The sequence below is a fragment of the Colias croceus genome, chromosome 5, assembly GCF_905220415.1.
Source record: "Colias croceus chromosome 5, ilColCroc2.1".
Taxonomy (NCBI): domain Eukaryota; kingdom Metazoa; phylum Arthropoda; class Insecta; order Lepidoptera; family Pieridae; genus Colias; species Colias croceus.
Window position 1 is genome coordinate 10,664,714 of NC_059541.1, and position 15,449 is coordinate 10,680,162.

The 15,449-nt window shown below is 30.6% G+C and overlaps 1 protein-coding gene across 18 annotated transcripts in view; it reads left to right on the top strand.

The window, feature by feature from the left end:
• Positions 1-15,449, top strand: part of LOC123692139 (cell wall protein DAN4-like) — an 89,447-nt gene that overhangs the window by 14,688 nt on the left and 59,310 nt on the right. For all 18 annotated transcript variants that reach the window (XM_045636795.1, XM_045636804.1, XM_045636806.1 and 15 more), the window contains exon 3: positions 6,012-6,094. In XM_045636795.1, the coding sequence (XP_045492751.1) occupies positions 6,017-6,094 (78 nt within the window). In that variant the 5' untranslated portion in view covers positions 6,012-6,016. The remainder of the gene's footprint in view (positions 1-6,011; positions 6,095-15,449) is intronic.

The following is a 15,449-nucleotide window of genomic DNA, read 5'->3' on the forward strand; positions in this document are numbered from 1 at the left end:
ACGAAAATATCTAAATGAAACGTGAAGAACACAAAAACACAACTGCGTCCTAAAATGTAAACATACCAAATAACTAAACCGATTATTATTCAACATTATTTTCCTGACCTGCATTAGGACATCCGATGTTTATGTATGTTTACCAATACCCAACGACCAGAACGGAGGTCCTAGTTGGTCAGTGGGCAGCTATTGCACATCACAACACGCAGGACCCGAATACTTTGTGTGTTCTGGGCTATTTAACCTGTGCTCTGGTTATATAATATCGTTTCCTTGCTGTAACTATAGGCATGTAGGTTATAACTTATAAGTTATAACTATGGCATAGTTAGTAGGTGACTATAGTGTGTACAACCATCGATTGTATGAAGGTATTCGTTAGCAACATACTATAGGGATATATAGTTTGGTATTTAATTATTTTTATACATATAATACGGATCTATAGGTATACCAAGTATATTTCTTGTTCATAATATTATGTTATGTAAAAGGTTGAGGTAAAAAAACATGACAATTTCAATTTTTATACACTCTCTCTGTCTTTTGCCTTGGCGAATATAACTTATTGTTGGTAAAGCAACCGAACAATATACTTTTTTATCAATTTCCTTTTTCGTAATATTTCATAACATATTTTAAATTTATTTCTTTTTTATCGTCTTATAGGATAAAAGTTGTGTGTTGTTTTAAAATAAAATCAACTTTGAAAACTTGTATTGAACAACCTTACCTTGGTACCTTGCTCTATTTTAGGAACAAATATACGCTGGTTACTTACACTGATCATTAATTATACTAAATTAATACATATTAAGTATAAAGCTTATGAGTTTGTTTGTTTATTTGAACGCGCTTATATCAGGAACTACTGGTAAACTCAAACAAACTCAAACATTTATTTATTCAATTAGACCTCTTCCAAAAGCACTTTTGAATCGTTATTACATGTTTTTAACGTTATTTAACAACGCCACCGGTACGACGACGGTTTGAAAAATTCTTTCGGTGTTAGATAGCCCATTTATCGAGGAAGACTATATAATATTATCATCACGCTAAGACCAACAGGCGCGGAGCATTGCGGGTAAAACTGCGGGGCATAGCTAGTTACTATATAATATAATACATATTATTATAAAGTGTTGGCAATATAAAGAGCGGGTTCAATGTACGGCAAATTATATAATATTTTACGTCACTCATAAATATTTGTAATAGATCTGCAGATGCTCACAGCTCTTGTTTAAATAAATTTATAACACGCCCCGTATGTTAACTTTCACTTATAAAACCGACGGCTATAATAGATAGGGAGGCGAAGAGGGGAATTTTCTGCAATACTAGAGCGTGGCAGTTTAAGATATGAGAGATACCTTAGACCTAATAGAACCTTGTTAACTATTTAGCTCTTTAAGTAGTGACGCGCGCCCAGGATAGACGATCAGATTAGTAAAAAAAAATCGATAGTCTGAAATACTCGAGCGCGTCAGATTAAGATATTGGGGGTTGATTTTAGTGTTTTAAGACTAAATTTAACTAATCTGACGATAAGTCCTTGACGCCGCCAAATTATAGGGTCGCGAACTTGTAAAAAAAAAACGTTAATCCGGCATTCTCGAGCGCGATTGTTTTTATTTTTATTTTGAAGAATATAATCTAAAACTTACTAAAAATACAAAATCTGCCGGTTTCCGCGTGACCGGAAGTCTGGAGGAGCCATTTCGTCTTCCGAAAAACGCGTTGCAGTATATAAGTCGTGAACGATACATTTTACAAAAAAAAAGTTTGAATAAACAAAAAAGGTAATTTTATTTTACACAAAAAAGGTCTTTTTCATTTTTGTCCAAATTTAAAACTTTTTTTACTTGAAGCATCATAAAAACTCAAACTCCCGGTTTTTCGAGTATATCTCGAAAACTGAGGGTGTTAAGAAAAATTGATATGAAAAACGATGATTAAAAAAAAGAAACTCTCAAACCTTTTTCGGTCAGATTAAGAGAACCCACCAACATTTTTGTCAGATTAAGAAAATATGCTTTCAGGAGACCGAGATAAACCTCCCCTATGAAAATCTGACGCGCTCGAGTATTTCAAAAGGACTTTTTTTTTCTGCATTTTCAAAAATTCATCGTAACTTATCGTCACGCCGAAATCGTCAGTTTTTTTAAGGGGAGCTTCCTTGGGGCCTACTTAACACCCCTTCCGAAAATCTGACGCGCTCGAGTAAATTTTTTTTTTGTGCATTTTTGACGAATTAATATGCCTAGCCCCACCACGCAAACCGGCAGATTAGTATACCGTTGTTATCAGAGGCACTTGGGGCATACGTAGTATGAATATCTGACGCGCTCGAGAATGCCCAAGTAACTATTTTTTTTTACATTTTTGAAAATCCGTACACGCCAAACCCACCGCTAAAATGGTTTTTACCATAGAAGCTTTTCTTTTCGAAATTATTTTATCTATCGATTTTGATAAGTCTCGACGGCGCCGTTTAATTACGCCATTTAGCTACCTCGCCTCCCTATCTATAAGACTTTCCGTTATATTATAAGCAAGTTTATCTGTCATGTTTAAAGAATTACACATGATATGTGAATGGAGATCAAAAAAAATATTTCATACATTGATTGTGTCCAGTTTAACTTGTAAAGAATATTACCATCTGTTCAAATGACCTATATCATAGAATAATAACCACCTAGTAACTTGCCTATATTCTGTTAAATTTTAAACGGTTTTATAACAATAATGTTAACGTTATGAGGAATTTATAGATGCGGAGAAATTAGTGCTAAAAATAAGAAAAAAAAAAACATATTTTAAAAGTTTATGATTATTACATAAAACAAATGCCCAAATGGAGCGGAAATTCTAATTTTCGGTTTGATCGAACGATCTAAATTACCGCAATGATATATAATTGATAATACGAACGAACGAACTTTCACATTCAAAAACATTAGGAATTATAAAAACAGTTTTAAGTAATAAATTGTATGCATTTGTCGTAAATCAATCAGTTGAAATCGGAGAAAGTAATATATAATTAAAACCGAAAATGGAGTTATAAATTATTGTTTGGTAGCAAGAATTTTTGCGTATAGTATTATACATTCAGTTTTGCAATGAATTTCATAGATCACTGGTTTATTGACCAACAAGACCCAGAATTAAATAGGCTTCCGAATGTAGTTCAATTATTTATTTATTATTAGCTTTTCAATCAACTATTATGGAATTTACCGATTCATTCAAACGTACAAAGAAATTATAATTAGTAACAAAGTTGATAATAACTGGGCCATAATGAAGAAATGTGTTTTATTTACAAGAATTAACATGTGAGAATATTCATCAATTAAGAATCTTAAACATCGAATCGAATGGGAAAGTGTTTAATGTTCACAACACAGCAATTAAATGGAAGCCACTCCGTAGTTATTGGTAGCAGGTTTTAAGATTTTATAGATAGTAGTCTCTCACACTAAAAACTTTATAATTGGCAACAGTAACTCAAATCGCTTAACATTCAAAACATATTAAGAACTTTTACGCGTGCTTACGCAGCAGATTTTCATTTATTTAAACTACCACCTTTCAAATGTGAATTTTTAAATACAGTATCACTTTTGATAAACAATCTTACTACATATCACTTTATAGTTGACTAGCTGTACCCCGCGGTTTTAGCCGCATTGCTCCGCTCCTTTTGCTCTTAGCATTTCTGGAGGAACCACCTAACAGTAAAATATTCTTTTCAAATCGGACCCGTGGTTAGCGCGTTCAAGCAAACAAACAAACTCTTCAGCTTTATAATATTAGTATAAATAAAGTCCCTATTTATAGCGTATAAATCAATATCAATCGTCGTGTATCATCAGTTTGCAAATACAAACTAATACATAATCTGCTTCGATACTCCAATAAAATGTTAATCGTCATCATTATTCAAATTTCGTGACTTATCGTGTAAAATATTTAATATGTATGTGCGAGACGTTAGCTCACACTATGTAATTATGTGCGTTTACTTTCTCGGCCAATGACCAGTGTCGCAAATTACTCTGGAATTGTTATAAATATCTACATTCTTTTGTTTCAAATTAAATAACACACAACGGCGATTATCTTGTAATTCATTACTTAGCGATCTTTATTTTCACACGTAAACTCTTAATCTGATTTTGTCACATGTGTAGGTATGAAAAGAGTGATAGAAATTTTTAATAGGTTTCTTTGACTTAAAAGGAGAGGCTTATAAGTAAAATAGGTGATAATTATATCGCTTTTAATGGGAAGTTTGCATGAATATTTGTTCGATAGGTTCTTTGTCTCCTGTATTTAAAATATAAAGTTAATAACAAATGGATCTCTTAATTTATTTAATTAGAAAAGATGCCAGTCTCGAACCGATGATTGATACATACGGTCTATCATTAAACATAATATGTACAACACCTAATGTATTTAGCTCTAAAGTTAGGTTAAGTTTGATTGAATAAAACTAATTTGAATTTGAATTTAATCAATTATTTTTAAAAGCACCACGTTGTTTAAGTGCAAGAATAATTTAATGATATCTAGAGATAACTAAAAAGCTGTGAATTAAGACAACTATTTAACACGTCCTCCAGCGATATAATACTTATAACGATATGGGAACACATTAAAATACATGAATAGTCAAACATAAAGCATAGAAGCGTCTAATCATGACTTTAACAACTTTCGTTTGTCTAATGATGCTGTTTTCTCAGATACTTATTTAAGACTTATATAAGACTATCTTTCCACCCGCGGCTTTGCTCGCATAGTCAAAGATTAACCCGCATAGTTCCCGTTCCCGTGGGATTTCCGGGATAAAACCTATCCTATGTCCCGGGGTAAAAAGTAGCCTATGTCCTTTCTCGGGTATCAAAATATCTCTATACCAAATTTCATGAAAATTGGTGCAGTAGTTAAGGCGTGATTGAGTAACAGACAGACAGACAGAGTTACTTTCGCATTTATAATATTAGTATGGATTAGTAACATTTAAAAAAAAACCATGTCGAGAAGTTTTTACATATCAAGGGACCTTATAAGGTTTTGTTATTAAAAATTGTCATTTTGTGCAGTGACTTGCGGACATTTTGTCTCGAAAGCTGAAGGTCGTTTAACTAGAACGGAAATTTAATTCACAAGTATATAGGTTTTGGTCCCTTTTAGTTAAACCCAATTTTACATTTACAGTGATGTCATTTTAATATCAGAATAATTACAATTTTCCTATTTTAAGGCTCTACATATTTGCATTTATTTTTAAATATTATTGCAAATAATTTTAAAAACTTATTATCATTACTTCCAGGTTGTTCTTTCTTCCTTTTCCCTCCATTTAAAAATGTTTCAATATTATAAGTTACTAGCGGTCCGCCCCGGCTTCGCCCGTGGTACATGTTTACGTTTTCTCTACATAAAAACCATCGTCGTACTTCAAGGAATATAATAAAAAAAGAACTATCGAAATCGGTTCAGTCGTTCTCGAGTTATGCGCTTACCAACACATTTTGCGATTCATTTTTATATATAAGAAGATTATACATTATATAAATCGTTTTAATAAGTTTTATTTGGATTTCAATAATTTTACTAATTACTGACTAACTACTTTTATTAATTTTTGTAAAGCGTTATTCCACCTATTTTTACCACGTTTTGCATCTGTATAAGTATGAAATCGATTCCTTTAAACTCGATTTTATTTTAAATTTGTTTTTCTTCTTTTACATTATTTATAACTAGCTTTCCGCCCGCGGCTTCACCCGCTTTGTCTAAAACCTAATAAATTATAATATACTAAAACCCTTTTCTTGAATCACTCTATCTATTAAAAAAACCGCATCTAAAACTGTTGCGTAGTTTTAAAGATTTAAGCATACATAGGAACGGAGAAAGCGACTTTGTTTTATACCATGTAGTGAAGTTTTTTCTTGAAACTTATTTTAATTTTATTGTTTCAGAAAGGATGCGGGCTGGCGTGTGGTGGGGCGCAATCGCGCTGTTTCTGCTGCTCGTAGCTTCCAATGCCATCCGAACTGTACAGGTAAGGACGTACATATTTTTAAATTAAGTGTCTGATGTAATTATAAACCTTTTGTTTGGTATTTAATAAATAAATAGAGTTAAATAACAGGTGAGCCCACTCTACATGACATAATCTCTACACGTCTAGTAAACTGTAAATGTATTAAGTTATTAACTAAATACAGTGCATTCATTTAAGGTTTTTAATACATATTTTCGAGTAAAGTTAGCTTATAATATGATGTAAAAACTATCTCTACATTAAACCTTCCAATAAAAGAAACAATTTATTTTTTCTTTTCGTGTGTGAATAAGTTTATATTTAAAGTGCGAATACGATAAATCCGGTCTAGTTACATATTCAAGTACTAAAAGCACCTAGTATATTGATCTAAAATCTTAGGCAATTCATAATATAATTACTATGCCTGTTCTTAAAGTTGACATGTTGAAATCTAGCGTTAATTATCGATAATATACAAATTCAATAATTCGTTCAAAACAAGATAGTAGCAGTACTACAAATTTCTAAGTGAAATAAATATATTTTAACTAGTTTTCCGCCTGCGGCTTCACTCGCGTTTTCAAAGAAAAACCCGCATAGTTCCCGTTCCCGTGGGATTTCCTGGATAAAACCTAGCCTATGTTGCTCAGTGAAGATGCAGCTTTGTAATGGTGAAAGAATTTTTGAAATCGGTCCAGTAGTTTATGCGTGATAACCATACATACATACATAATTACAAACCTTTCCTCTTTATAATATTAGTATAGATAGTATAGATTAATATGCTACTATTGTTTGATGATTTTTGCTTTCCATTTCCATATTTAACTTTGCTTTCATCGAATCCCCAGGGGTCCAATGCGTGATTTATTAACGACCAATAATAACAACTGCAACTGTTAAAGCTTGTTGTTGTTGCTGCAGCAGTATCGTAGTTTTGAGTAAAAAGCTTATCTACTTTGAGCAATATTTTTCATGTAAAAATGCGTAGGTACTGTGACTTTTATTAAATGTTTGTTTAGCTCCAAAACGTTTTAAGTTAAATAAGACAATCCTAACCAGTTAGAAGCAACTGTTAAACACCCTTTTTGTTATCGCTATCGTGTTTTCCAAAATACCCATGAAGTATAAAATTTCAATATGTAAATGCGCACGCGCAATACAATATTTCAAATATTATCAGTGCCTATACCAAATATGAAATGAAAATGAAAAATTTCTTTATTAATTACAAGAAATGTTACATAATATAGTTACATGTGCTGCATTGAACCCCACACTAGGATCCCCTGTGTTGTGGGGCTCAATCTCTTTCGCCGTATTAGGTACATAAAAAATATTTCCAAGTTTAATTGCCATTTAAATATCAAGTGTGCATATGTGCGTGTGTGTATGCGTGCGTGTATATGAGTGTGTGTGTATGTGTATGTGTAGATGTTGTATGAGTGATTATTTTAATAGTCAGTAAATGTTTAAATTTATATTTTAATCAAGATATTATTGTAACGAGATTTTCAGTTTCTAAGTAGTCTAGATTTAATAGCCAATTTATATATCATAACATATACAGTTTAACAATCCACAAAATATAGTTATCATACTGCGATTATCAACAATGCTATTAGTACCTCGTGTCTTGTTAAGTAATCAAGGTTGTGTGACAATCGACGGTTGGCTGCCACGGCTAACTTGCACAACCTTTTTATAAACATCGATTTTAATACTTAACGAGTTTTGTGAATCGATTTTTTTATCGATTTCTTGTGAGAATTACTTTTTCAGTTATTATAATTCGCATTCATTGATTAAACTTGTTAAGTGAGATGAAATTTGATTTAAAACATTCACATACCTAATATTATATAAATATTTATATGCTGTTTTATGTTTGGTACACTTATGTATATTTTAAATGAAATTTTATTGTTGTCACTTTTGTTAACACAGAAACTTTATTCCGTCATTATCCGTATTTAAATTACAAGGACTGGGCTTTTCAAAATAGTTGAGTGAATCAAATTAAGTCCGGTTCGTAAATTATTGATAGATTGAATGAAAACAATTCGCTTTGCTCACGAATTCATGATACTAGATTTGTGTCGCACTTTTTTTTTTTTTTTTTTAATCTTTTTTTATTTGGGGATTTTTGTCCTAAAGGACGATGACAATCCCATCGTACCTTATACAAATATTTAACAACGAACTATATAAACTATATTTTAAATTTAAAGTTAAATAGCATTCTAGCTGCATCAGAGTGTGGTGCAGCTAGAATGCTATGATAAACACCGACATTCATAAAATTTATTTATTAAAAAATATGCTAACAGTTTACAAATTGTTTAAATGCAATATTAATAAATATAGAGTTTTATAAATGTAGAGTTTACATTACATAATATCTCAATTAATGTATTACAAATAGAATTTATAATAAACAAACCCTTTGATTATTGTACATGGCATGGCAACATGGCAATTTATTTGCGTATACATGCATCTCTACTATAATATGAATCTTCAATTCGATGAAAATTAAAATTACAAAATCTTTAGTTCCTAAAAAATAAAGTTAAAATACTATTTATTCCATCGAAATTGCTCGATCATTTCAGTATTTTGACAGCGTTAAAAAATCAATGGTCATAGAAATAAGTTGATAACCAGGAAAATAATTTCTTACACACTCGTGAGAAATTAGCGTCAACAAAAACGCAACAATCGATCGCTATAAACAAAAGCAAGTACATATAATCTTCCTGTGAACATTAGCTAAACAACCATTTAATTTAGCCATAAATATTCGAAAGGTATTCGATATTTGCAAGCAACAATCTGTTAACAATTGCACATCGTAATTCCTACACGTTCGTCTGACTCCGATGCGATAGTTATAGATGTGAGCTATCATTTAGGATAATTTTATTTCAATTATAGTTCTGTTATTTCTGAAGATATGTGAGTGGCGTGATTTGAATTATTTTTATGCAATCTCTATAATAAATGAAATGAAATATACTTGAAATTTTTAAAGATCTGATAGATTTCTACTTCACTATAGATGTATCATATAAATTATTGGTTTTATAATACACTAGCTGCTCCGCGCGGTTTCACACCCGTGGCTCCCTGTTGGTCGTAGCGTGATGATATAATATAGCCTTAATAACCTTCCTCGATAAATGGGCTATCTAACATCGAAAGAATTTTTCAAATCGGACCAGTAGTTCCCGAGATTAGCGCGTTCAAACTAACAAACAAACAAACTCTTCAGATTCAGATCAAGCTTTATAATATTAGTATAGATAATATTATAATGGTGATAACGACATAAAAGAGGCTTTTAAGAAGTCTTAATTTATAAATATTTGGAAGCTTACTATTTGAACATTTAGATTTATTACATACAGCTTTTAAAAACTGTGTGTTTAACATAAAGTGCAATGTTAACTTATAATAATAACATATATTTTAGTGATATTAGCGAGAAAGTCGCAGATCCAATCCGTCGCGTAATTACTGAAAGTGTGTTTTCTATTATAGTGCAGTCATATATTATATTATTCATGGGTTGCATATATAATATGTTAAGTTTCGTAAACGAAAGTTTGTAAAACGAAGTTATAGGTTTGTGCCTGCTTGTTTGATTAAAGTTTTAATCAATGTGAGTAATCAGTACCTATGTCTATTGCAATATGTATATAAATTATTGAAACAATTTGGATTAAATCCTAGAATACTGTTAATGTTAACACGTAAGGTGTCATTTTTATGGAACGGCTAAGGGAAATGAAATGAAACGCAAATCCAAATTTTTAAGGTTTTATAGCAAAGTTGAGTCAACAAGGTTTTTTTTTTAACTATTAAATATTAATTATATTTGTCCGTAATCTCAGTACAGATGGAAACAATAGTTTCAGTAGTATTGTGTTGTCAAATCAAACTTCCGTTTCAAACGAAACCTTCTACAGCGACCTTCGTTATGGAGAAATATCTAATTTGATCTAAGTTCGGATAATTATTATGTCTAATATTTTTTTTGGGTAAATTGCTTGGATTGTTATAGCACTTTATTAGGTAAAAATGTTTCTATAATTAACTAGCTGCGTAACCCTGTTTTGATTGTGGTACACAATTGAAGATTGATCGTATCAACTCAGAAATCTTCGTAGGCTCATGCACAATATGATTAGTAACAAATGCATAGTCATATTCTATTCTATAAAGGACATACAGACGTTCATTCATTTTTAAACGTATAGACTATAGGTTTTTACAAACGTGTAATATGATTCCAAACTGGCTCCTTATTGTCAAATCTTTCTATATGTAGCCTGTTCAAAATGTTTAATCACAAAATGTGTAGGATTTACATCCTATATCTTCCTAACCCATTGAATATATAGATCATGGACTATATGAGATGATAGCAGAAAATAATTTATTGATATTTTTAAGTGATGTAATCCTGTTTTATTCACTAAATGGCCTATTACGATGTGACAGATTGTTTTATTCAGCGGAGTTGTTCTCAGCATACTTAGCTAAATATAACACAATCTAATCAAGTTTTCCTTCAATCAGTCACTTGATCAGTCATTACGTAAATGTCACGTTATATCATACGAGCTGCATAATAAATTTATTTTAGCATTAACATCAGAACCAATTTGATAGTATGATGAAGTTTTTGTAAGAGATTTAGGTTATAATGGTCAATGCCAAGATTAATTGAAGTCTTCATAGTTTTTGCTGCTCATTAACAATGTTGTGCAAATCATTAATTTGGGTGAAGGAATTGGTGTGTACGAAGGTCTATTAAGAGAAAACTAGTAAAAAATATATTACAATTATCTTCGTTTGGCTTTTATACGCTTTATTCTGACAACTTTAGCTTTTGAGGATTTACTTTGTATTTTATTCGTATAATTATGTAAATTAATTTTTGCTTTCAGTAGTTTGTATTGAATTTTATGATGGCTTGAACCATATTCCGATGTATACAAAGTTAAGCTTATCTCTAGTAAATTACTTTCTTATGTTAAACAATTAAATTTATATCTATGATTTAATACATTTCGTATCTAAATTGTTAAATTAACTTTGAAGTCAATATCATTTGGATAAGATTAACAGTTACGTTATACAGGGTGTCCCACTGTTGGTATACTAAGATCAAAGGAGGTTATAGTTTTGCATACACTGAGTACGTAAAAATACTTATAAAATTCCAGACGCATTTTTTTTTCAAATAGATGAATTCTTAAAACTCTATGTGTAAACCCATAACAAGCAACCCGCCCAACTTTGCCACCAGCACGTGAGATATCGTTTAAGATTGTGTTTCATAGACAAAATGCTCACATTAGAGAAGCGGTATATGCCGGCTGCGCGAAGCTAGAGAATAAAACATGGATTTTCAGGAAAAATTTAGCAAAAAATTTTTGACGTAATTTTGTTGTTTAAGTATTTTTTACGTGATCAGTGTATGCAAAACTACAAGTCCCTTCGCGCTTAGTATACCAATAGTGGGACACCCTGTATAATAATTTAATAGATTTCATGATATCCTGCATTAAGTAATCGAGGTTTCACATTGTGCCTAATTCGTACAACAAATAATTTATTAAAAGTGTTATATACGAGTAATTTTCCATGTTTCTTATAGCTTAAAATTGACCTTTTTAGTAGAATGTGGTCTTCTGATGAAATTTTAGAACGCTTTTCCGTTGTCTGTTTTAAATACTTGTTATTTAGTGTATAAAACATAACAAACATGAAAAAAAATGTGTGCGTGTACTAGTGTAACAAGTGAAACTTCTTTATGACCTTATTTTTCAAAAAATAACTTACTGTAAAGTTGCATATAAACATTACAGAAATACATCAAATCACGAGTGGTATGGATAAGAAAAAGATGGCGCGTAACGGAAAAATGTCACGCGTAACGAGAAAATGTTACACTAAATTTTTTTCCAACCCTGATAAAGAAGTTTCACTTTAAAAATATTGATGTCTTATATTAAAATTATATCTGAAAAGTTGCCGCACGTTTAAACTTAACTTTCAACATTTGGACGTGTTATTTAGTACTTATTAGAATTGTAATGGTTTTTTATATAATTTACATTAAAGTTGTTTTCTTATTAGATAATCCGGGTAGATTAATGATGGTACTGATTTAAATTATATTCAGCTGATTAACATCACTCATACATCAGTGTGAGATGGTTTGTACATCAATCAAGCTTCACTGTGTTGTTTGAGATTATTACATTAACATCTTGTAATTAACATGATTAATATTTAGATATATATATATATATATATATATATATATATATATATATATATATATATATATATATATCGTATTAATGTTGGTTTATTATAACACGAAAGTAATTGTTTAAGAAAATTGTAAATATTTATTGTAGAAGATACTTAAGTTGTAACAAATTGTAAATAGTAATAAAGGCTTATTTTATTTATTATAACACGTATGTAGGTAATTTACAATTGGAGTCGAGTACATATTTAATAGAAAAGAGGAAAACAGGGATGGATATCGTAGTTTAAACATTATATTAAGTTTCTAATGCACAATTATTTGAACAAAATAATTTCACCAAATTAATACATTAATTTTAAATGCGTTTAGTGCTTGCATATATAAATATTTTGGGTAGACTTTATAGGTATATCAAACAAAATAGTGTCATGAGATAGATGATAAATGAAATTATACTACATACATAAATAGAAATCTCAATTACAAGGAACCATGAATTTTTTAATTTGTTTATATGCATTTATCTAATAAACCTCTACATAATCTTTCCGCTCTACTTTTAAATTACCTAAGTTTACTTCGTTCATATTACTAAGTCTAGATTATAGTGCATCTAACAATGTGACCTCGATGCGGTCTTGCATCTATTAATAATATAAAGTTATCTATCCGTAATAATATACTAAGAATAGCGCCACGTTTAATGGAAAATTAATTAAAATGATTATTTATAAACAATCTTTATAAACTTAATAGATTTCCGCCCGCGGCTTCGCCCGCGTTTGCAAAGGAAAACCCGCATAGTTCCCGTTCCCGTGGGATTTCCGGGATAAAAACTATCCTATGTGTTAATTCAAGTTACCCTCTATATGTGTGCTAAATTTCATTGTAATCGGTTCAGTAGTTTTTACGTGAAAGAGTAATAAACATTCATACATCCATACAAACTTTCGCCTTTGTAATATACTAGATTTCCGCCTGCGGCTTCGCCCGCGTTTGCAAAGGAAAACCCGCATAGTTCCCGTTCCCGTGGGATTTCCGGGATAAAAACTATCCTATGTGTTAATTCAAGTTACCCTCTATATGTGTGCTAAATTTCATTGTAATCGGTTCAGTAGTTTTTACGTGAAAGAGTAACAAACATCCATACATCCATACATCCTTACAAACTTTCGCCTTTATAATATATATTAGATTTACACAGATCAGATTTCAATCCTAGATTATTTTACTATGAATACCCGAAGAATCCTATCAATTAAAACAAATTATAAAATCAAATCAAAGACCACATACTTATTGGCATAGGCTTACTTATTAAATAGGTTGTATATACATGGAGTATGGTAGCAAAAACATAATACACTAGCTGCTCCGCGCGGTTTCACCCCCGTGGCTCCACTCCTGTTGCCCGTAGCGTGATAAAATATAGCCTATAACCTTCCTCGATAAATGGGCTATCTAACACCGAAAGAATTTTTCAAATCGGACCAGTAGTTCCCGAGATTAGTGCGTTCAAACAAACAAACAAACTCTTCAGCTTTATAATATTAGTATAGATTACAGATGTAATATTATGTATAGTGTAAGTGTATCTCATGATTAAGTTCTTAATTGCATATCATAATTTGACAAACAAGGTCTTGCTAGAAACTTCTATAATATTAAGTTTATATGCAGTATGATTGGTTGCGCTCAAATATTATAATGAACAGTTGGAAGCAAAAATGAAAAAAAAAAAAATATTGAAAAAAGTTTTAAAATACAGTTTATATATATTTGGGGAAAATAAAGCCTAAAAATAAAAATATTATGGTACTGACATTCTTTAATTAAAACTAATTTAAAATAATATAATTGTATTAAAATGTATTATGAGTTTATTACACTTGAAAACTACAACGAAATTACAATAATTTAAACGTTTGCAGTAAGTAATAAATAGCGAAATTGCTGAGAAATTGTTAAATAAAGATCACATTTCGAAAAGGGGACAGTACTGCAATCCGTAAGATGTCAGTTTTCAGGATTAAATTTTGGAACTTTGGTTTAATTTTCTCATATAGTAAAATTAAAACAAGAAATCTTAAGTCATCCTTAACTATTTAAAATTAATTCAACACTTCTAAATCATAAAATCCTGAGTTTATTGCAATTTTTATGTGTGGGACATCCCGTGAATTGGATTGTAGACATTTTGGCGAAAATGCCCTAATATGTTTTCATGTGCTCTAGTTGTATGGATTCATTTTGTTAAAAGAAAAAAATTGTATCTATTAATTGTCCCATACATAAAGTCAGCAAGCTTCTTTAAAAAATATCGTTCTCAAGCGCAAAAAATCTATTGATAATCGACGATCTATTGGGTCATCTATGACGCAATGGAATTACGTTGGACCAGTTTTATAACTAAAGCTACAGTTCAAGGCATAAAGTGAGGTTAATTAATTATAATTCAAACTATAATTGTCGCACTTTCACCGCCATTTCGTTCGACGTGAAACATTTCCATGTTATGCGTCAGTGGACAGAATTGACATTCTGTTGTTATTTTACTGTGTAACATGTTAATTTGTTGTTGTTCTTCATTTTGTAGTATATATGGAAGTTTATTAAGGGTATATAAACAATGTAATTACTGAAACCTTTTGTTAACCTAAGTATGAACAAATCAATATTGTTATTCGTCTCTGAAAGAAAAAGAGATGGGATACTTATTTTATGACCTTTTTATTGAAATTTAGATTTTTTATCGGTTTTAAACTTCATCATGTCGTCCATCCAAATCATGAATGTAAAAACTTATAATTGGATAATTTTACTTATCACCTGAAAAACTATAGTGATTTCTCTGAATCGAATCAATTATGTTTTTCTAAGTTTTTACGTTTGGTATTCTTATACTTTCAATACCTAAGTATTATTTAGAATTTCAGAACCCCTACCTCACTTTCTTCGAACAAACATTAAATATTAAACATATTAACTATATTTCCTTATCTGTCCATAAAACAACTTTCCCTGCCCTTTAAGCGTTCATTTAACGGAGAGAAGAGTTGAACCGTGGTTATGAATACA